Source organism: Lampris incognitus, chromosome 6 (genome assembly GCF_029633865.1).
Source record: "Lampris incognitus isolate fLamInc1 chromosome 6, fLamInc1.hap2, whole genome shotgun sequence".
Taxonomy (NCBI): domain Eukaryota; kingdom Metazoa; phylum Chordata; class Actinopteri; order Lampriformes; family Lampridae; genus Lampris; species Lampris incognitus.
In genome coordinates, this window is record NC_079216.1 from 8,006,356 (window position 1) to 8,028,681 (window position 22,326).

The following is a 22,326-nucleotide window of genomic DNA, read 5'->3' on the forward strand; positions in this document are numbered from 1 at the left end:
TAGCCGCATGTCCTGCAGCTTGCAGCGATGCCACGTCTGTGTTCGTGCTAGCCATGCCATGCAGCTTGCAGCGATGCCACATCTGTGTGCATGCTAGCCGCATGTCCTGCAGCTTGCAGCGACGCCACGTCTGCGTGCATGCTAGCCGCAGCGGCTTGTTGCTCTGACAGATTGGAAAGGCAGCTGGATGACATTTGACAGGAAGGAGTTGGACTTGGATGTTGTGTGTCAAAGGTCACGGCTTTATAACTTCATGCCTCATCTGATGTTTTTTTTCCCCCTCTGTCAAACTCTGCCATTGAGAATTCCTTACTACTTTCCCCCTTTTTTTTTAAGACCACTTCCAACTCAATTGGACTGTGCTGGATCTTGTGGTTTGACACAGTAATGGAAAATTAAAGCTGCTAGCTGAATGTTTGGATGGACAGAAAAAGAAAAAAAAGAAAGCGACGCTGTTTTGTCATTTCATGTTGACTTATGGTTGCTCCGTTTATCTTTTCTGAGTGGTGTTGACTTAAAAAGGAAATTGTGTGGAAGAAACTCTATATGCCTCCCCGATGGCTTGTTTATTTGAGCATTTGGAAATGGCAAAGGCACAGTTTGGCATACTTTGAGCGCTGCCTGGTTTTGTCAACGATTTTTCTCTTTTCTTTTCTTTTTTTAGTCACAGGCGGGTCACATCGCTTTAAAGAAAATCGACCGTAACCCCGTTTTATTTCGTCAATTCACTCAGAGCGCTGCTATGTGGGATGCATGATAAGATCTATGCCTGCAAACGTCTGCATACCAGATTGGATTTGGTATGGACTCGGTTAGACAGGGTGGGCTGACTTGGACCTGTAGTCTTAGCGTTGGGTATTGAGAGTGCTCCCGTGCACAGCAGTGAATAGGTCAGGGTCGCTACTTTGGATGGATTGATAAAAAAAAAAAAGATCTGTGTTGCCCTTGACATTCCTCTCCCCATGACCCTGCTCTTACCAGCTGTTCCCAGATGTGTTGTTTTGACTTCTGCTTCTGAAATTTCCCTGCAAAACAGGACCTTGAGCTGAAAAGCAGCCTATGTGCTCCGTCTGACCATATGTCTTACTCGCCTTTCCCTCTCCCTCCCTCCCTCCCCCCTCTTCTGTCTCCGTCTCTGTCTGCACGTTCTGTTATCTTTATCTGAACGCTGAAGAATACAGTGACACCAACACAGTTGTAACAAAACGCTGCTGTCGCTATCTCCAAGTACACGTACATCGGGTTCACTCCTGACCCGGTTCGATACCGTGATTCACGTGTAAATACTTTGGCGTCATAAATCAAAGACTTGCGTTCGTCGAGTCACCCTCGCTGAGCAGACATCTGAGTTTGACTCATAACCTTGACCTCTCTGACTTTGCGTTGAATTCGAGACCGTCTTCCCTCCCCCCCCCCCCCCAACATGCACACACAGGCTCTTAATTGCAAGTTTGTTCTTGCTCCAGGTGAGAGCGGATCTCCTTTGAAGAGTCGGCGTCGACGCCGTCACCATATGCTCGGTATTATTCGCGTTGCTAGCGTGCTACAATGTGATAGGAATGCGGCCTTGGCACCCACACCTTCTGATATATGGTATTACTTAGAGCCTTTAAATGTAGGATGGGTGCTCCAAAATCCACCATTTGCAGTTGCAAGGTGCATTACGCCGGCTCCCTCGTCACTCTCAACACGGCACCTTTGATTTGACGCAAAAACGTTCAATCGTTGTGTTTTGTAAATAGGATATAACACTAAGCTGTAAAGCTCAGCTCAGTGCACTGTTTATGTTATTATGCCGTATTACGTCACGTCAGCGACTGAAGTGAGCCAGAGCTAAATAAATCAGCGTGTTAATATCTGTGAGATAGAAGTTTCTTCAAGTTCAAATGACGGCTAAGATTTATGGCCAGCTTATCTAGAGAGACGCTGTTCCGGACACGTCCAAATGTAGAATTCAGCAAAAGTCACATTGTGGAGGTTTTGGTTTTTTTTCCGGAATATTTTCGAAATGCCAATTTTTTCCCTAAAATCACAATTTCTGAAATGTCCGAATCTACCCCAACAACCACCCACCTGAATGCTTAACATTTTTTGAATTATTTCTTTTTTCACGTTTGCACACGTGTTCAGTAGCAAAGATAGACGGCAGTGGAAAAACAACAGTAAACACAGAACGGTTTCGGAAAAATCTGGACGTCGGTTGTGTTTGCGGAATACTCCCTCAGCTAGAATGTCGGTCTGTTGTTTTCCTGTTGGTTGGATGGCAAACACTTCTACTCTTCTTCTACGCTTAAACATTCCCATGCGTCCGATTGGCTCACCTGTGCGGGGGTGGGCGGAGTCTTCTCTGGGGCGTCGGCCTGCCACTCCTAGACAAAGACCTGAGTAACCAAATGGAGAAAAAAACGGATCGACGAAACAGCAAAATGTTGACTCAAAGTCAGCGTTATTTGTTGTAGTAATACTCTTCAGGAATGATTTTCACAATCACCGCTAAGTGAAGTCAGACGTCCTTCATGTGACTTTGTGCTGCAGGCCCGTCCAGCTGCTGCGTGGTCGGGTTTTTACACCGTGAAGAACAAACATAAAATTAGTCAGATTTAGTTTGGCACTCGGTTATGTGAGCGGTTCCAGAGCTCGGGGGGGGGGGGAACGGCGGCGAGGCAGGAATGCTGTTTTAAAACCGCAGCGCAGAACAAGTAGAGGCCGCCCCGAAAATCCTCCCGGCGGCCAAACACCACTTATCTCTTTCTGTGGGGCACTTCTCTCCCGTTCTGCTCGGAGACTTCTGTCAAACGAAACAACAAAACAAAACAAAAAAAAAAAAGCCGCTTTTCACTCGGGTGGCTTTCAACGCCGTTTGCTTAATTCAAAGGCGGTTTTGTGTCACTCCGTTTTAAAGTAATCCATATTACACCCCAATACGAGCCTCGTCAGATTATACCGGCCTTATCCCGGCTAATCCCATGAAATTCATGGCTGCTGCGGTTCGGGAGGGAGAGTCCCGTCTCCGAGGAATTTAATTTCTCATGTGACCCCCCCCCCCCCCAAATTTGGGTTTTATATCCTCCTTTTCCCGAGGATGTTTCTTTGTACACGAAAGTGACGGTCTTCTGATTTGTTTTAGATTACTAAAACACCGGCATATATAATCACGCCAGCACACAAACACATCTCGTGTTAAGCACAATTTGTGTGACAGCAGGTGAGGTGAAATACACCAATGTTGGCTAGTATCGATAAGAAGGGGCCGACTACTACCTCACAAAGCATCCACCGTCCCTCTCTCGGTCGCACTACGAGGCTAGAGGAAACTTCACCAACCTCCCACAGACAAGCCCACACACATCCGTCTCACCTTCCGCTCATCGTCCAAGTGAAGGCACTGTTGTTCTGCCCGACTAGAAACCCTAGCAGCAGACCGACCTCGGGTGCGAGGAGAGACGGCCTTACCTGAGCGCCGGGGAGCGTCGCGGGGTGGCCGAGGATGAGGACGGCGAGGTGCCGTCAGCCCTTTGCCCTCTCGGAGGTGGAAGCGGTGTTGAGGGGGTCCCGGCTCGCTGTGCCAGTTTCCCCCCTGTTCCGTGTTAAACCGCTCCCCGATGATCTAATGGCTGACAGATGAGGCTGTCGGGGCCGAGGGAGGAGGAGGAGGAGGAGGAGGAGGAGTGCGATGCCACCAGCCGGCACCGCCGCCGCCGCTAAATGGCAGACACAGTTCAGCTGAGGAGCACTGCCCCGTATGGCTGTTGTTTTCTTTTCTTCCTCTCTTCTTTTTTCCCCTCTCTCTCTCTCTCTCTCGTACCCCTTTTTTTCCTCCTCTTTCTTTTACAAGGAGGAGGGGCCAGCCTCCCTCACTAACCCCCACCCCCTCTCCTCCTCCCCGCCTCTGCTCTCGTTGGGAGATAACGGCTGTGCTGCCATTGGTTTTATAGATGTGTGTGTGTGTGTGTGTGTATGTGTGTGTGTGTGTGTGTGTGTGTGTGTGTGTGTGTGTGTGTGTGTGTGTGTGTGTGTGTGTGTGTGTTTGTGTGTGTTTGTGTGTGTGTGTGTTTGTGGATCCTCTCGGCCCAGGTTGACTCATCGCCTTGGGGGCTTTGATGTCCCCCGTCAGCTGAGCCTGCCCTGTGTTTAACATGCCTGGGTAATTACAGCATGCATAGTGTGTGTGTGTGTGTGTGTGTGCGTGTGTGTGTGTGTGTGTGTGCACGTCTAGTGTCACCTCACTGCACCACTCTCAAGAAGAAGAGCAAGCGAAGTATCGGGGTCCCTCTCTATTTGTACGATTTCAAAATGGACCCCCCCCCAAAAGAAGCACGGTTGGCCCAAGTGCTCCTCGGACCTTCTTCAGAGCGGTTAGAAGGTTCTTTTCAAATAAGAAGTGGGAAAAAAAACCTGCTCTTCTATTCCAGCTTGGGTACTAGAGGAGAGAAAGGGACAACGACACATCGAGGAAGGTCTTTTACTCAGTGGTCCGGCGGCCTTTAGCATGACCGGCTTAAACGTATCGTGGGCACGCCGGGAAAGCGTGCGTTTGGTGTTATGCAACATTCTGAGGTCCTAATTAGAGGACAAAGGAATATTATGTTTATTATCTGGGCTGGAAAATATGCTAAGACAAAACATAGCTCTCCTGGGCTTGTGTATCCGATCCCAGCACCCCATTTTGGGGCTGGCTATGTGCAGGGGCGCTCGCTCAGTGAGCAGAAATAGCCAGCATCCTAATTGTTGTCTGGCATCTAAAGGACGGACGAGTGGAGAATCTTTTCTTCTGTTGTCTCAAGCAGAGATTTTTTTTCCCCCTTTATTTATTTATTGTTATTTTTCGGAGTCTTCCTCTGTCTTATGTTTTTTTATTTGTTGAGCTTCTTCCTCTTTCTCCTCCTAAGCGTCATCCTCTCCTTCCTCTTCCTCGCTCCACCTCTCCTGCAGCATATCTAGCCTCCAAATTGGAACAAGATGATTGTCTAGCTGTGCACACAACATCCAGGCCCATCTCCGAATCCTCGCCTCCTTCTCCTCTCCCTATTTACCATTCACGGGGGGCTTTGAAAAGTACTTCTTTTGTTTGCAGGGTAAATAGCAAGCTGCATTCCATGGGTTTGTGAGTTCAACAGGCGTCTTCAGTAGATCCGCCTGCTTTGTTTCACTGAAACGTGTTATCTCTGCCTGGCGGTAGCCCGTAGGGGATTGTGCGTTTGGTCGCACGGCGTGCGTGTGTGTCTGCGTCCAATCTCGCGAACTACTCAACCGATCCGCCTGAATTTTTTGTGCACGGCTATGAGTGTACGATGAAGAGCCTCTCATAGCTGCGGTGATTAAAAAGCTTTGAAACACGTTTGTTCTCGCTATCGCGGCGCCCTCGCTTCGTTCGCTCTCTAGCTCGCTCGACCAACGCTGCTTTCTGCCGCTGCCTGTTCTTTTTCCATATTTCCTGTTCAATAGACTTGGGCGCTGTGCAAAAATCAAATCAAATTTATTGTGTAGCCCATTATCACAAATTACAAATTTGCCTCAGTGGGCTTTAGAGCAGTACAACATCCTGTCCTTAGACCCTCTCGGGAGCAACTCCCTAAAAACCCTTTAACAGGGAGAAAATATGAGGAAGAAACCTCAGGGAGCGCAACAGAGGAGGGATCTCTCTCCCATGATGGACGGATGTGCAATGGATGTTGTGTTTACACAACTGACAGAATACAACACTGAAAGAGGATAACAAACTTATAGTGGAGTTATAAGATATATGAAGAATATGATGAGGGCCGGAACAGCCTCGGACCTGAACCATGCAACCACCGTCACCATGTAGACCTGGCAGACCTGGCACACATGCACACAGGGGAGACTCACATCACACCATTCACATATACCAGAGAAGAGACAATACATGACATTGGTCACACATCGGAGAGAGAGAAGGATAGAACACTGGAACAGGATATGGATTTATAAGACATTAAAAAAAGTCTCATAATGGCAGGGAAAACAGTGTTTTTTTCTGTCCATGTGTTCGTGTACGGAGAAGGGTAGATACCTATGCCTGGTGGAGCTCTGCTCTCTACTGAGTGCACTTTCTCTATTTACAGTGTGTTCACTCGCCCGTGAGAGTCGGCGAATAAACTGTTGTTGGTTCGTAGGGAGATTGGTGGCGCTGATGTCTAAATATGTACGGTAGAGAAGCGCATTTTATTTGGACTTGTAGTCTGACTTGACTGACACACTCTTGAGGATCTCGGGTTTCTGACCTTTCTCTCTCTCGAAAGCCTCGTTGGTGTTTGATTTGTGCCCATCTCCTTAACAAACCTCCCCTGCAGCTAGTGACGCACCGTAGAGCAGCAGATGTGGAGTTATTAAGTGGAATTTAACATCTGTATATCATGACACAACTGAGATTGCACTTTCAAAAACTTCTGTCATTGTGAGTTACGGGGAAAAAATCTATTCCACTACTCATAGTCTACTATGGTGCACTCCTTCTACCTGCACTTCACATTTTCCATTCTTATGACGTCAGTGTAAATCTGCTTTGTAATTTGATTCTGCTGTTCTCCGCCTCTCGATCGAAGACAGACTCACACTAAATGCTTGACATTACATACGTTATTGGCTACGATAAGAGTACAATGGAGCAATGGTGCTACTTCTACTACTTCATATAGTACTTCTGTGATATAATTAGTTTGTAGCGCTCTGTGATGCAAGTTGGTAGCACCCGAATACGCGTATCTGCTAATTGATGACTCTTGAAAGTCCCTTTGGATGAAAGTGTCTGCTAATTGTATGTATGAATAGATGTAAATGTGAACTTTAATACAAATGTGCTAACCCTCCCCTCTCTCTGTTTCTTTATGCCATTAGTGTTCAGTGAGTTGTGGCCGGGGGACCAAGCAGCGGGAGATCGCCTGTGTTTATCAGAACCAGACCCTGACAGAGGACGGACATTGCAGTCATCTGTCAAGGCCGCGGACCCAGAAGGCCTGCCGGGCCCGAGGATGTCCAAGTTGGAAGGCCAACAGATGGAGAGGGGTATGTATGTACTTCTCGCCGTCCGTCAGTCGCCCGGCTCTCGAAATACCCCTGGGCCCCTGAGAGACCGCGCTAACGCTAACTGTTAGCAGCTGAGACACCATTGGGAACACGCAGGACACGTACACACACAGCATCTGTTCGGTCCCCGTTCCGTTTACACATGTTCAAAAGCAGCGTACCGTTTCCTCCGACGTGGCCCAAACACCGTAGGTTGGATTCACGTAACTGTTTATGAAATCCACTTGACTTGTATACTTGAGCTGGAAAGCTTGAGGGGAAGAGGTTTTCAAAGAGCTTTTTTTTTTGTGATTGACATTTTATTGATTTTTTGAAAGATATGGGAATATAAACAAGCATAAAACGAGGAGAAAAGGATAATATATACAACTTAAAACAGAGGGTTAAGGCATTACCTCGTGAAAAAGAAAAATTAAATTAAATAACAAGTAAAATAAGAATTGAAAAGGGGCTGTGTTGTAGTTAATACCAGCTGGGCACATGCATGGATGTGTGTATATGTGTGTGTACATGGAGGGGAGCTAAGCTGTGAGTGTGTCTTTAAGAGCCACGCAAAGAAGAAATCTTTGCCATTTCGAATAATACCCTTCTATCCTGCCCAGCATAGAGAAGGATACCCGTTCATATGCCGCCAGCCTAGCAAGAAGATTATGCCAGTCAGTGACTGATGGTGCGTGGGCTGACTTCCATTGACAAGCAATCTCCTACCCAACATGATAAGGGTCTGGACCCATTCGATTAAAGGAGTCGTGCCTTTCAGGATGGACGAGTCCTGCAACAGAAACAAACGAATGCAGAAGGGGACTTCCTGACCCACAATTCTCTTGATACAATCATGAACACGTCCAGAAGTCCCGTACCACAGCATATGAGTTAACGTGCCTTCATCAGGGCACTTCCAGCACCCAGGGTTGTCTTTAAGAGGGCGTCCAATATATTCTGTTTAAATTGAATTAAGCTCGTGCACATATCACATGACATGCACTTTGAATTACGTAGGATGTCAACCCATTTCTTTTTCTGTAATTGTAATTCCAAAATCTGTTTCACATATAGTTTTTAGGGAACTGATAGTCCTGTTTCTGTAATGGTATGGAGTAGTAAAGTGATGCTTCATGACCCCTACTCTAGCTTGAGATAATGAAAGAGGTAGTCTCTGCATTTCTGGGGGGCAAGGGGTTTTTAAAAATTGATTTGAGCAAACTATGAATTTGCACGTACCGCTAGTATCTTAGAAAGATGGCGCCTCAGACAGCAGCCCTCGGTTCTGCTCCCTCTGGTACATTTTCTGTTTATTTGTTTAGTTTCCAGCTCTCGCTCTCTGATCACATTCAGCAGGGAAGAACTTTTAAACCTCCGACTATCCACTGGTCAGACTTATTCACCGTTTCTCATCGAACTGGAAAGTTTTACTGAACTTTCAGTTAGAGGAACAGCAGCTCTGTATGGGCTTTGCCGGAGCCGACGATGGAGGAAGCAAGCTTTAGCACTTGTTAAGCAGACAATGGGGATTTTGAACTGCGTTCCCGTCAATCCACCTGGCAAATGTCCGCTCTCTGGCCAACAAGATGGACGAACTGCTGCTCCTCACAAAACAAATGTGGACTTTTGCAGATCTGCTCTCCTTTGCCTCACTGAAACCTGGTTTCTTGAGCATATACCAGACAGCACACTCATCTGCCATGGATGGCACGGTCCTCCGAGTGGACCGTGAAACGGAGCTAACAGGGAAAAAACAGGGAGGTGGAATCTGCTTCTATATAAATGAAGGTTGGTGTTCAGTGCTGAAAAAAATCATGAGCCCTCACTTAGAGACCCTTTTAATTGGTTGTAAACTTTTTTTATTCACTGCGGGAGTTTTCCTCATTTATTCTGGTTAGTGTTTACATCCCACCTCAGACCTATGTTTGTGAGGTGTTACAACACCTGGCTGACCAGATAATAAACATGGAGCACAAATATACAGACTCCCTGTTCGTTGTTCTTGGAGACTTTAACAGAGCAAACCTCAGCCATGAACTGCCAGAATACAGACAGCACATTAAGTGTCCTACCAGGGACAAAAACACACTGGATCATTGCTATACCATGTTAGAGGATGCCTATCACCCTGTCATCTGTGCAGCTTTGGGACTCTCTGATCACTGTCTGGTTCATCTTCTCCCGACTTACAGACAGAAGCTGAAATCTGCTAGCCTGTGGTCAAGACTGTGAAGAAATGGACCAATGAGGCAAAGCTGAAATTACAGGCCTGCTTTAACTGCACTGATTGGGGCATTTTTCAGGCTGCTGCTACAGACCGGAATGAACTTACAGACACTGTGACATATTACATCAGTTTTTGTGAGGACATGTGTGTGCCCACCAAAATCTACTTCACATACAAGAATAATAAACCCTGGTTTACTGCAAAACTCAGGCAGCTTCGTCAGGCCAAGGAGGAGGCCTACACAAGTGGGGACAGGATCCGGAACAACTAGGCCAGAAACACACTGACAGAGGAGATCAGACTGGCAAAAAGGTGCTATCTGATAAGTTGCAAAACAGGTTTTCTGCCAACAACCCTGCGTCAGTGTGGCGAGGTCTCCAGGAAATTCCCAACTACAGGCCCCCTGTTGGAATCCCTGTAGTTTGCCTACCGGGGGAACAGGTCAGTGGATGATGCAGTCAATATGTGACATACAAAAGGGTCCTGTTTTTGGGCTTCAGTTCAGCATTCAACACCATTGTCCCAGACATCCTTCAATCCAAACTCACTCAGCTCACTGTACCAGCCCCAACCTGTCAGTGGATCACAAAGTTCCTGATAGAGAGGAGGCAGCAGGTGAGGCTGGGGAAAATCACATCCAGCACCAGGACAATCAGCACTAGCACCCCCAGGAATGTGTGCTCTCCCCTCTGCCTTTCTCCCTCTACACAAATGACTGCACCTCAGGAGACCCCTCGACAGCACTGTCTGCTATGGAAACTTTCGGGCTTCTGGGATCCACAATCTCCCAGGACCTAAAGTGGGTGGCCAACACAGACACAATCATCAAAAAGGCCTAGCAGAGGGTGTACTTTCTGCGCCAGCTCAGGAAGTTCAAACTGCCTTAGGAGCTGCTGATCAGTTCTACTCTGCAATAACCCAGTCTGTTCTCTGCACATCCATCACTGTCTGGTTTGTATTGGCCACCAAACAGGACATGAACAGACTACAACGGACAATCAGGACTGCAGAGAAAATCATTAGTGCCAACCTGACCTCCATTCAGGACTAATACATCTCCAGAATCAGGATACGGGCAGGGAACATCACCGCTGACCCATCACACCCTGGTCACAACCTGTTCCAATTGCTGCCCTCTGGTAGGTGCTACAGAGCACTGTGCGCCAAAACAACCAAGACACAAGAACAGTTTATTTCCGCAGGCTTGGTACTCTGATGAACACTTAAAACAGTCATACGGTGTCAGAATCAGAAAAAAAAATCCCCATGCAATACACATGTAACACTGAACATCCACCGTAACTACAAATACTAAATTATATGTAGTCCAACTTTGGGGGTTGTCCCGGGTCATCATCTGTGAGTGTGCCTGTTCTGTCTGTGTCTGCGTGGGTTTCCTCCAGGTGCTCCAGTTTCCTCCCACAGTCCAAAGACATGTAGGTCAGATGAATCGGCATTACCAAATTGTCCCTTGGTATGAATGTGTGTGTGTGTGTATGTGTGTGGGCCCTGGGTTAGCGCTGCACGGTGGCGCAGGGGTTAGCGCAGTCGCCTCACAGCAAAAAGGTCCTGGGTTCGAGCCCTGGGGTTGTCCAACCTTGGGGGTTGTCCTCTGTGGAGTTTGTGTGTTCTCCCTGTGTCTGCGTGGGTTTCCTCCGGTTTCTCCGGTTCCTCCCACAGTCTAAAGATATGTAGGTCCGGTGACTCGGCCATACTAAATTGTCCCTAGGTGTGAATGTGTGTGTGTGTGTGTGTGTGTGTGTGTGTGTGTGTGTGTGTGTGGGCCCTGTGATGGCCTGGCGGCCTGTCCAAGGTGTCTTCCCGCCTGCCTCCCAATGACTACTGGGATAGGCCCCCGCGACCCTGACAGCAGGATAAGTGGTTTGGATAATTGATGGATATATATATATAGCGTTTTTTTCCCGAAACTGTCAATGGTGTTGTGAGTGCTCGACGAATGAGCAGCGCAATATCAACACGGATACAGGAAAAAAAGATTTTAATACATTGCAGTACAGGCCTGTTTCTAAAGGTCACCGAGCACTGCACTTCTAAACCCATTCTTTCCAATAGAAGGAGGATTTACCAATACATAGACCGGGATTGTGCCATATGCTAGAGGTCATGTTCAGGAAGGGGTCAATATTTAGAATATTTGCAGTCTTATTCCAAACTCCCTTAAGGCATGACAGTACAAGATGAGACTGAGCACTTGGGGGCAGAGAGGCAGAACGATAGGCAACCAAGGGAAGAGTGCTGCAAGCATGTGCTTCTACAGGGGGTGCCCACTCTGAAGGGAGAGACCACTGTGCCAAGTGCCGTAGGCTAAAGGCATAACGGCAAAGGAGTAGGTACAGAATCCCTAAGCCTCCCTGATCCACCCTATTTTGGAGTTTTCTTAAGGTGCATTTACGATTCCAAAGAATAAGGCCACACAGCTGATTAAACCTGTGGAAATACTTCAACAGGGCTGTCACTAATTGTAAAATTCAGTTGAACTCGGGGACTACATTCATCTTACATTGGCCTTTGCCCACAAAGAGAGATGAAGGGGTGCCCATCCTTCTATGTCTAGTTTGAATTTCTCTAGTAGGGGTTCCGTATTTACCTTTGTGATGTCTGACAGGTTGGGTGGAAATAGGATCCCAAGATACCCAATACCCTGATCCGACCATCTAAAGTTCACTGGTTGGAAAAAGGTTTTGTATCCCGAGAATCTAGAAAAGGAGTTAACGGATAACAAAGGAGGGATGGAAGTCTCTGGACTGATAACAAAGGTCAAGATATCGTCCTCATAGAGCATCACCTTATGCGATGTGAGCCCCATGCGTATACCAGGGAAATTAGGACCTAGGCGAATGGTGGCAGTTAACAGTTCTAAGGCGAGGGCAAAAATGGCCAGGGAGGCAGGGCCCCCCTGGCAGATACCTCTATGCCGCTTGAAATATGGGGAAATGAGTCTGTTAGTTACCACAGCTGCCATAGGTCCCCTATAGATTAAACATAGTAAGTTAAGAAAGACCTCTCCAAATCCAAAGCGCTCAAGGACTAAAAAGTACTCCCACTTGACCCTGTCGAAGGCCTTCTCGGCATCCAAAGACAGGGCCACAATGGGAGCAGCTTCATCCCCAACAGCCGACATTATCTATCAGACATTGTATATTATCTGTGGCGTGGCGATTACACATAAATCCCACTTGGCTGGGGTGGACCAGGGAGGACATGACATCGTTTAATCTATTGGCAAGGATTTTTGAGACGATACAGCTATCATAATTAGTCAAAGAGATGGGTGTGTAGCTACGACAGTCTGTAGATTCTTTATTCTTCTTCAGAATGAGAGTAATTAGAGCTTGAGAGAGTGTTGGCGGAAGTGTGCCCCTTTTAAGAGAACCCATGTACATATCAAGCATTAGTGGGGCAAGTTCAGGAGCAAAGCACTTGTAAACTCAGCCGTATAGCCATTAGGGCCGGGGGCCTTGCCTGTGGGTAAGGTTTGTATAATTTCCCAAATTTCCTCAGTTGTTATTGGAGCCTCCAGTATGTTTCTGTTCCGTCGACAGAGTTGGGAGATCGAGGTTACAAAGAAATCTTCCCTGCCTCTGATTCAGATATATAGAGATTCTCGTTCTTAGAACTCTCTAAAAGTATTATTTATTTATGATTTATCTATTTAATTATAACCCTTTCCAAGGTTGAGGAGCTCTGCTGCCTTTTCTTTCTTTTTGTGGGAGGCGAAAGAGCTTTTTTTTGGGGGGGTGTAACGTTATTATGTTCTCCGTGGGGCTCAAGATGACTCTTTCTTCAAAGAGCATTGATCAGCGTGTTCTGTACAGTAAAGCTCACTCACTTGGCTCACATTAACTTGGGTGAAGCATTATTTGGCAGACTTACCGTATAATAACCTAACTTACCGAAACCACAGTACAAAGTTATCGTTTGCATAGCCAAGCTAGCCCTCCACTACAGATAAAAATCACATTGTTAAAAGGGGTAGCAATTATTTCTCAACATTTCTTGAGCTGAAAACACGTTGGTATGCGTCGAGGATGGTAGAACTAATTATCCTCATGACAAATTCAGCAAAAAACAAGACGCATCACACGGCCACCTAGAGAGAGAAAATCTTTTCTCTTTCTTACGTCCAGAGGAAAACCCTCAGTAGCATCTACCCCCTCCCAAGTGCCTTGTATGTCATGAGTAAATGTCACTGTAAAGCTGAGCCCAGCAGTGGTCCCTTATCCAAAATTTACAAATTGAAGCTGGTGAGTAAAATTATATCATAACTGAGCAAAAACTATGAAGACAAGACCCAGGTCATCCTTTAAGATGACATAGGGCCCTAAGCATGGCGGGTTAAGCATTGTAGCATTTTAGACCACTGCAGCCAGACACTGGTGGGGTTAAGGCCATGTACAGGAGAGTTACATGAGAGGTGAGATGAGGTCACATCCGCACTGGATCCCACCACGGGGTTAAGGCCATGTACAGGAGAGTTACATGAGAGGTGAGATGAGGTCACATCCGCACTGGATCCCACCACATGGTCCTGCTTGCAACTGAGCAGCCATTTGTAATGCCAAGACACACCCGATAGTCACACTGAGCCAGGTCACTCTCAGAGAGACCGCCTGTGTGTGTGTGTGTGTGTGTGTGTGTGTGTGTGTGTGTGTGTGTGTGTGTGTGTGTGTGTGTGTGTGTGTGTGTGTATGTCTGGAATCTTTAGCCTCCTATGAGCACTATCAATCACATCACATCCTAACTGAGGCCTTATGTTTAGTGTAATGTAGAGTAGTGCTGAAACAAAACAATTAGTCGATTAATCAATTAGACAATACAAAGAAAATTAATCGATTACAATTTTGGTAGCCGATTAGTCGTTTAAAATTAAACACTTGTTGGTTGCATTTTCATAAATGCAAAGATTTGCTTACTTTCCTCTGATTTATATCATTATGAAATGAATACTACTTGAGGTTTTTTTTGGCTGAAGGTCAGACGAAGTCAAGAGTTTTAAGTTATCGCTTTGGACTCTGGAAATTTAAGTTGGGTGTTCATCTGTATTTTGGACTCTTAACGGACTAAATGATCAGCCAGTTAATCGAGAAAATAATTGAAAGTTTAATTGATTTTGAAAATAATTGTTGGTTTCAGCTGTAATGTAGAGACCTAGTTTTTCTTTTTCCTGAAGTATGTACGTATATATTTACTGAGTGTTAGATGTTTAACATTCTCTCTCTTTTTCACATTGTGTGTAATCGCACATTTTTAACACTGATCTGTAACGGAAACACACTCTCTTTGTCCCAGTAACTCTTATAGTTTGGCCTGCGCACCGTTTTTCAACACAACCTTTTCTCGACTGTTAACTTTCCTTACCCTGTCTTCCCACATCTGGCTCCTGCGCTCTATGGCTGCCAGCAGATTCAATCATTTTGGGGTCTTTTTAGCTTTAAATAACACCAAGATTTCAGTTGACTAACTGCAGTGGAATTGTGATGGAGCACATTTAAATATCAGCTGACAGTAAACCACTTGCAAACAGTCAGTGATGGCACCAGTTATGTTGTTGGGTATGCTATTCCGTTGCACATTTTAGTTAATCCAGGGGGAAGTATCGTATGGATAAAGTTAAATGACCATTTGTAAAATTTCTCTGAGTAATACCTTTCTTTGTTACTCTTGTGATGTCCGAAACCTTTCAAGGTTAGCTCGGCTGTTATAATTGCAATGTCACATCAACAAGGTAGAGCGACTAAACTCACGGTAGCTAGCTTACCTTTGAGCAGATGTACATGTGTCTGTTGATGCTTTCTTTATTAAATTGAAGGTCTCATCTCATTTCATCATCAGCCGCTTCTCAGGGGTTGGGTCGCGGTGGCAGCAAGCTAAGTAGGACACTCCAGATATCCCTCTCCCCAGCAACGCCCTCCAGCTCCTCCTGGGGGATCTCAAGGCTTTCCCAGGCCAGATTGGACATGTAGTCCCTCCAGTGAGTTCTGGGTCTACCCCAGGGTCTCCCCCCAGTTGGACGTGCCTAGAAAACCTCCAAAGGAAGGTGCTCAGGAGGCATCCTAATCAGATGCCCGAACCACCTCAACTGGCTCCTTTCGACACAAAGCAACAGCGGCTCTACTCGGAGCTCCTTCTGGATGTCTGAGCTCCTCAACTTGTCTCTAAGGCTGAGCCCAGACACCCTACGGAGGAAACTCATTTCAGCCGCTTGTATCCACAATCGCACCCTTTCAGTCCCTACCCAAAGCTCATGACAATAGGTGAGGGTTGGAACGAAGATTGACTGGTAAATTGAGAGCTTTGCCTTCCGGCTCAGCTCCCTCTTCACCACAACGGTCCGGTACAACATCCACATTACTGCTGATGCCGCACCAATCCGCCTGTCAACCTCCCGCTCCATCCTACCCTCACTTGTGAACAAGACCCCGAGATACTTGAACTCCTTCACTTGAGGCAACAACTCATCCCCAACCCGGAGTGAGCAATCCACCATTTTCCCTAGAACCGTGGCCTCAGAATAGGAGGTGCTGACTCTCATCCTGTCCATTTCACACTCAGCTGCAAACTGCCCCACTATGCACTGGAGGTCGTGTTCTGATGAAGCCAACAAAACCACATCATCTGCAAAGAGCAGAGATGCGATTCTGAGGTTCCCAAAATGGACACACTCCTCACCTTGGCTGCGCCTTGAGATCCTGTCCATGAATATCACAAACAGAATCAGAGACAAGGGACAACCTTGACAGAGTCTGACACCCACCGAAAACATGTTTGACTTTGTGTCAAGAATGCGGACACAGCTCTCACTTTGGTTATACAAGGACGGGATGGCTTGTAGCAACTCCCCGGTACCCCATACTCCTGCAGTACCCCCAACAGAGTGCCCCAGTGTACACGGTCAAAAGCCTTCTCCAAGTCCACAAAACACAGGTAGACTGGCTGCCTCCCTCAGCACTTCTTCAAGGGTAAAGAGTCGGTCCGTTGTTCCACGGCCAGGACAGAATCCACATTGTTCCTCCTGGATCCGAGGTTCGACAGTCAGTTGGAGTCTCCTTTCCAGCACCTTAGAGTAGACTTTCCCAGGGAGGCTGAGCAATATGATGCCCCGATAATTGGAGCACACCCTCCGGTCCACTTTTTTAAATATGGTGGGGAGGACCGTAATTGAAGGTGAGGTCTTAAATTTAATCACTAGAAGGCACTTACAGTTATGACTGTGATGAAGAACTTCTCGCGGCTGCGGTGATTAAAAACCTTCGAAAAACGTTTGCTCTCGCTATCACTGCTCCCTCTCTCCATTCGCTCTCTCGCTCGCTCAACCAATGCTGCTTTCTGTCGCTGCCCGCTCTGAGTCAACTGTGCGCACGCACGACTCACATCTACGGTTGGTCGGGCAGTCACGGTGTCAAAACCAAAACATTATGTATTCTGGTACGAGTCTTGAAAGGGAACAAGAAGTCGATTGTATTTTGCAAGCCAGCAAATCATTCACTGCTGATCCTAGCACAGGAGAATTCGAGGAACACTGGCTGGACTAAAAATAATTCACCTTACTCACCTCGCCACCACACAGAGGTGATGTTAAAACTCCGCTATGAAAATACAATTTCATGGGATTAATCCCTGTCACAGCAGGAAATCATCTCACAAGCTACAATAAAACATTTCCCATGGCTGAGCTGTGTTTTCTTTCCGTTGTTTTATGGATGAAAGTCGATCAGCAGAGCAGCCTTTCACCTTCCTTCATTTTACATCATGAAAACCACGACGGTTAAACATGTCTTTAAAAAGGGCTTTGAAATTTTGATAGCCTGATCTCTGTCATTTCATGTCACACTTGGTCGCATACGTGCGAGTGTACCCCCTACGAGGCTGCACATCCCCCAGACTGACAGGCAAAACGTTTGTATTAGGCAGATTTTTGTAGCTTGAGCGCTGCATATTAGCAACCTTTTTTTTCCATATTTCCCATTCAGTCGAATTGGGTGCTGCGCAAAAGTCTTATAATGGCTGGAAAAACACTGTCTTATTTTGAGAGGGGGGGGGATTCCCCCCCTTTTTATCCCCAATTGTATACGGGCAATTACCCTACTCTTCCGAGCCGTCCCGATCTCTGCTCCACCCCCTCTGCTGATCCGGGAAGGCATCCAGACTACTACCACATGCCTCCTCTGATACTTGTAGAGTCGCCAGCCGCTTCTTTTTACCTGACATTGAGGAGTTTCACCAGAGGGACGTAGCGCGTGGGAGGATCACGCTATTCCCCCCAGTTGCGCCCCCTCCCGAACAGGCGCTCCGACTGACCAGAGGAGGTGCTAGTGCAGCGACCAGAACACATACCCGCATCCGGCTTCCCACCCGCAGACACAGCCGATTGTGTCTGTAGGGACGCCTGACCAAACTGGAGGGAACACACGGATTCAAACCGCCGATCGCCGTGTTGGTAAGCAATGGAATAGACCGCCACGCCACCCAGACGCCCCAAAACGCTGGTTTTTCTGTCCGTCCGTGTGTGTGTGTATGGAGAAAGGGAGGTACGTACGCCTGGCAGAGATCCGCACTCTACTGGGTGTACTCTAGTTCTCGTTGTCACGGTCAGTGGCAGAAAACAGTTTTATGAAACATGTCTCTGAGAACTTCAAGATCTTGAAGCCAGCTTCTCCTCTCCTGACACAAAACGGACAAATCCCAACAAAGGCTGCTCAAATCCTGCCCCCTCCGATCGACTCCTGCCACTCCCAAACCTTTGAGGCCCTCTCTCCTCATCTCTCTCTCTTATTTTTTTTTCTCTCTAGCTCTCTCTCTCTCTTTCTGGTGTCTGGAATCTGGAAGCAATCATCTTCCTCCACATACCACCAGCAACCGTGAAATCCTCAGCTATAGCATAAAGACATGTTTTATATCTTAACATCCACGCCTGTGACAACTTTGCAAACCTCAGCACCCGCCATGTGTGGTTGTTCCAGTGTTATTCAGCCCTTCCAGTCACCTCTGAAGGGTGGGGGTGGGGTCTGGGACTGGGTGGTAAAGATGCCAGAGCTTCATACTGTAGTTGTGGGGTATCTTTATGTTCCTAGTCTGGATGCAACTGTTTTAACCCTGATACCTGATTTCCCCCCCCCCCCTACAATGTCAGCCTTAAGTGTTGCTGACACATTTGTGAGCGTGTGATTGTGTTTACCCCGATTGCAGTTTCATTCTAGAAAAATAAATATCACATACTCGGCACAAATGTCTAAATGAATTTGGAAACGGTGAGATGGAGGCTTGCCCATACTTATAGGCGGTGGTGTCCAACCATGTGTTGTGAAGAACAGTCCATGTGTATGCAGCCTTTCTTCCCATCTCAACACTACATGAGCTGACATCACCAAAGAGATTCGATTAGATTACACTTCATGAATACCTGGGGGGAAATTCAGGTGTTGACAGGGGGGTTATAAAGGAAGAATACACACGTCAGATATAGAATATACTCTGTACACGAGTAATGCGGACATATACATAAGTACAGCTTCATTTACTGCTCTTCCAAAAGATAAAGAGTTGTTGCTAGCCAGGCAGCTGAAGTCTGGAGCTGCTCAACACCAGCATTAAATCGTCTCGTCATTCCTCTTCTACGCCTGTATGTCGTCCGTAATGAAGAGAACTATAAATCTTCTGCCGGGAGATTGAAATTAACTCTCTTAGGCCATAACAGTTAACAACAGCCCTGGTCGTCCCAAGAGGAGGTTTGTTTCTCCCTCTCTTTGGAATATATATAAAGAAACAAGCTCCTTGTTCCTTTATTTTTTTGGATCCTTGTCCAGGGTTCATATTTCCATTGATACCTTTTGTTCTCCTTCCAAACTTGAGGAGACTAAACGTCCACATTTCGGGCCGCAATGCCCCTCAACGATAACACGCGATTCCGATGAGAAATAAGCAACACAAATACATCTGGAAGCTCCTTGGAAATCTGATACCCGCTGTATAATGCCGAGATTTTCCGGCTTTGAAGAATCGCTGCGGCCAGGCAGCGTTCTTCTCCGGGGTTTTGTAGGAAATGTACAAATCAGATCAGCACCGTCAGTTCAAGTCCTTGTGAGTGCTTCCGCAGCACGCAGGTTTGCTTCTCAAAGGACTTCAGAGAGAGTTCCTCTGTCTGAAGACCACACTGTGACCATCAGCGATGCGACTCACCAGTGGCGGTTCTAGCCTGTGTGGCGCCCTGGGTGAACTTCCTCCCTTCCCCTGCCAACAGAAATTGTGTGTCTATCCCCCCCCCATCAAAAAAAAAAAAGCACCATTCTGCACTAACTGTAATTTTTATTCAGACATTTGGAACAACCAAATAAATAATAGTAACAGTTAAACCATATATATATATATATATATATATATATATATATATATATATATATATATATATATAAGACTCATAAATATCAAAAAGAAGTAACAAAGCCAAATAAACAAATTGTAGTATATAAATACAAAAAAAAAAGAGAGAGAGAGAGAGAATCGGGGCGTCCAGGTAGCATAGCGGTCTATTCTGTTGCTTACCAACACGGGGATCGCCGGTTTGAATCCCCGTGTTACCTCCGGCTTGGTCAGGCATTCTTACAGACACAACTGGCCGTGTCTGGGGGTGGGAAGCCGGATGTCGGTATGTGTCCTGGTCGCTGCACTACCGCCTCCTCTGGTCAGTTGGGGTACCTGTTCGGGGGGGATGGGGAACTGGGGGGAATGACGTGATCCTCCTACGCGCTACATCCCCCTGGTGAAATTCCTCACTGTCAGGTGAAAAGCAGCTGGCGACTCCACATGTATCAGAGGAGGCATGTGGTAGTCTGCAGCCCTCCCCGGATCGGCAGAGGGGGTGGAGCAGCGACCGGGACGGCTCGGAAGAGTGGGGTAATTGGCTGGATACATTTGCTAACAAAGGGGGGGGAAATTCCAAAAAAAGAAGAAAAAAATCAAGTTATTACACTATTACCCATTGCTAACAAAACACACAAATAATCTAAATTGCACAAATCCTGTGTCACACAGGAGAGCCTGATTATTATACTATTGCACTTCAAACAAGAAACACACCAACTAAATTGCACAACTGCCATCTAAACCCTGACCTTTCTTGCCTTTCTTGATGCAAAGACATCAATTACATCATTATGAGAAATCTGCCTAGCAACTGCATGGTTAATACTGATGACAGCAAGGCCACTAAGGTGTTCTGTGACATGGTGGACCTCAGGTGGGATTCGATCAGCTTCAGCTGTGAAAAGCTCCTCTCTGCTTCAGCTACAGTCACTGGAAGAGGAAGACAAATTCCAAGAGCAGTCCACAAATTTGGATCAACTTCTGAGAGCCCCCTTTCATGTACAAATATCCATCCATCATCCAAGCCGCTTATGCTAATTAGGTTCGCGGGATGTTGGAGCCTGTCCCAGCAGTCACAGGGCAGCAGGTGGGGAAACACCCTGGACAGGCCGCCAGGCCATCACAGGGCCGACACGTTAACACCTAGGGACAATTTAGTACAGCCGATTCACCTGACCTACATGGCTTTGGACTGTGGGAGGAAACCGGAGCACCCGGAGGAAACCCACACAGACACGGGGAGAACATGCAAACGCCACACAGAGGACGACCCGGGATGACCCCCAAGGTTGGACTACCCCGTTGGACAACCTCTTTCATATACTTGGTATACCAAGTCCAGTTGCACTTGATTCAGCTCCTTTGGATAACCGTGACCTGGATGAATGAGAACATTCACAGACAATGGCCATGTGTACTATTCACAGAGGATTTGGGAATGTTTGCTACCACAGCATTGTAAGATGTTGACAGATGTACTTAGGCCTCCCCCTTGGTTCAAGGATGGTTGTTCCCTTTTAACATAGATGGCCTCTTTGACTCCCTCTTCAAACCCTGAACCGGGGGGGGGGGGGGGCTAAGACTACATCTGTCGCCATGTTACAATGCTGTGATTGCAGACATTCCCAAATCCTCTGTGAAGAGCGCACATGGCTCTTGACACTCTAGTTAACGGTCACACCCATATTTGCATACGAAACTGGTCGTTGGTTTCAGTCGTCAGGCACTGTATTGTTTATAAGAGCCCAGACACCAAACCAACTAGCGGCGACGAAGGCCGACTGTTGCGTCACCTCACATCGCCTGCCGTCTGGGCCAAAAAGTAGCACTTAAACACACCGCAAACACTACAGCCGACCACCCTGATTCGCTAACTTCGCACTGTTTTGCTAAGCTGAACTGCTGATCAGCCCCACTGATCCATTGTGCTGAATTGGCCTAAAAACTGCCGACAGGGGTCCAACTAATGCCGATGGTGCAGGACACACCGCAAAGACTAGGGTCACCGATGGCCCGACATTGGCCGATGGCTTGGTATGTCAGGGCCCAAAGGGTGGGGATATCTGCAGTTAGCTGAGACTGAAGGAGGTCACTGATGAAACGTTTCTGTCAAACGTTGTGTCCAGATGAACTGATCCAACTTTCTTTGATTTTCTTACCTGGATTATTGAGCATGCATAAAGACTTCTTGCTGTGAGGCAACAGCGCTAACCACTGGGCCGTCAAAACATTTTGCGCCCAACGTGGGGCTCGAACCCACGACCCTGAGATTAAGAGTCTCATGCTCTACCGACTGAGCTAGCCGGGCTGCTAAAAGCACTCTTTGTTGGCCGGGAATCAACCCGGGCCTCCAGCGTGCAAGGGAGATTTCTACCACTGAACCACCAATGCCTTGACAAAACCACGGCCATGCCAATCAAGAGGTGTGATGAAATGTATCCGTCACTAAACATTGTATCCAGATGAGCTGATCCAACTTTCCTTGATGTTCTTACCTGGATTATTGAGCATGCATCAAGTGGTTACAGAATGTGCAGCCTAGCGAGTCTGCAGTTACTGCCATTGGTTGCTCAGCGGTGGCGCTCATGGATAGTTGGCCCACATTTTGCCGCCCTTGCCGATTGCCTAGTTCGCCGGGAGTGGTCGCAAAGCCGATCGCTCAAATGTCGCCGTTGTAAAAAAAATTTGTG

At 47.0% G+C, this 22,326-nt stretch overlaps 1 protein-coding gene and 1 non-coding gene across 2 annotated transcripts in view; one reads left to right on the forward strand and one right to left on the reverse strand.

The window, feature by feature from the left end:
- Positions 1-22,326, forward strand: part of LOC130113997 (A disintegrin and metalloproteinase with thrombospondin motifs 20-like) — a 183,101-nt gene that overhangs the window by 140,742 nt on the left and 20,033 nt on the right. The window contains 1 exon segment of the mRNA XM_056281714.1: positions 6,859-7,026. Coding sequence (XP_056137689.1) covers positions 6,859-7,026 — 168 coding nt within the window.
- trnak-cuu (transfer RNA lysine (anticodon CUU)) lies at positions 21,872-21,944 on the reverse strand. The gene has a single exon. It is a non-coding gene; the product is annotated as a tRNA-Lys (tRNA).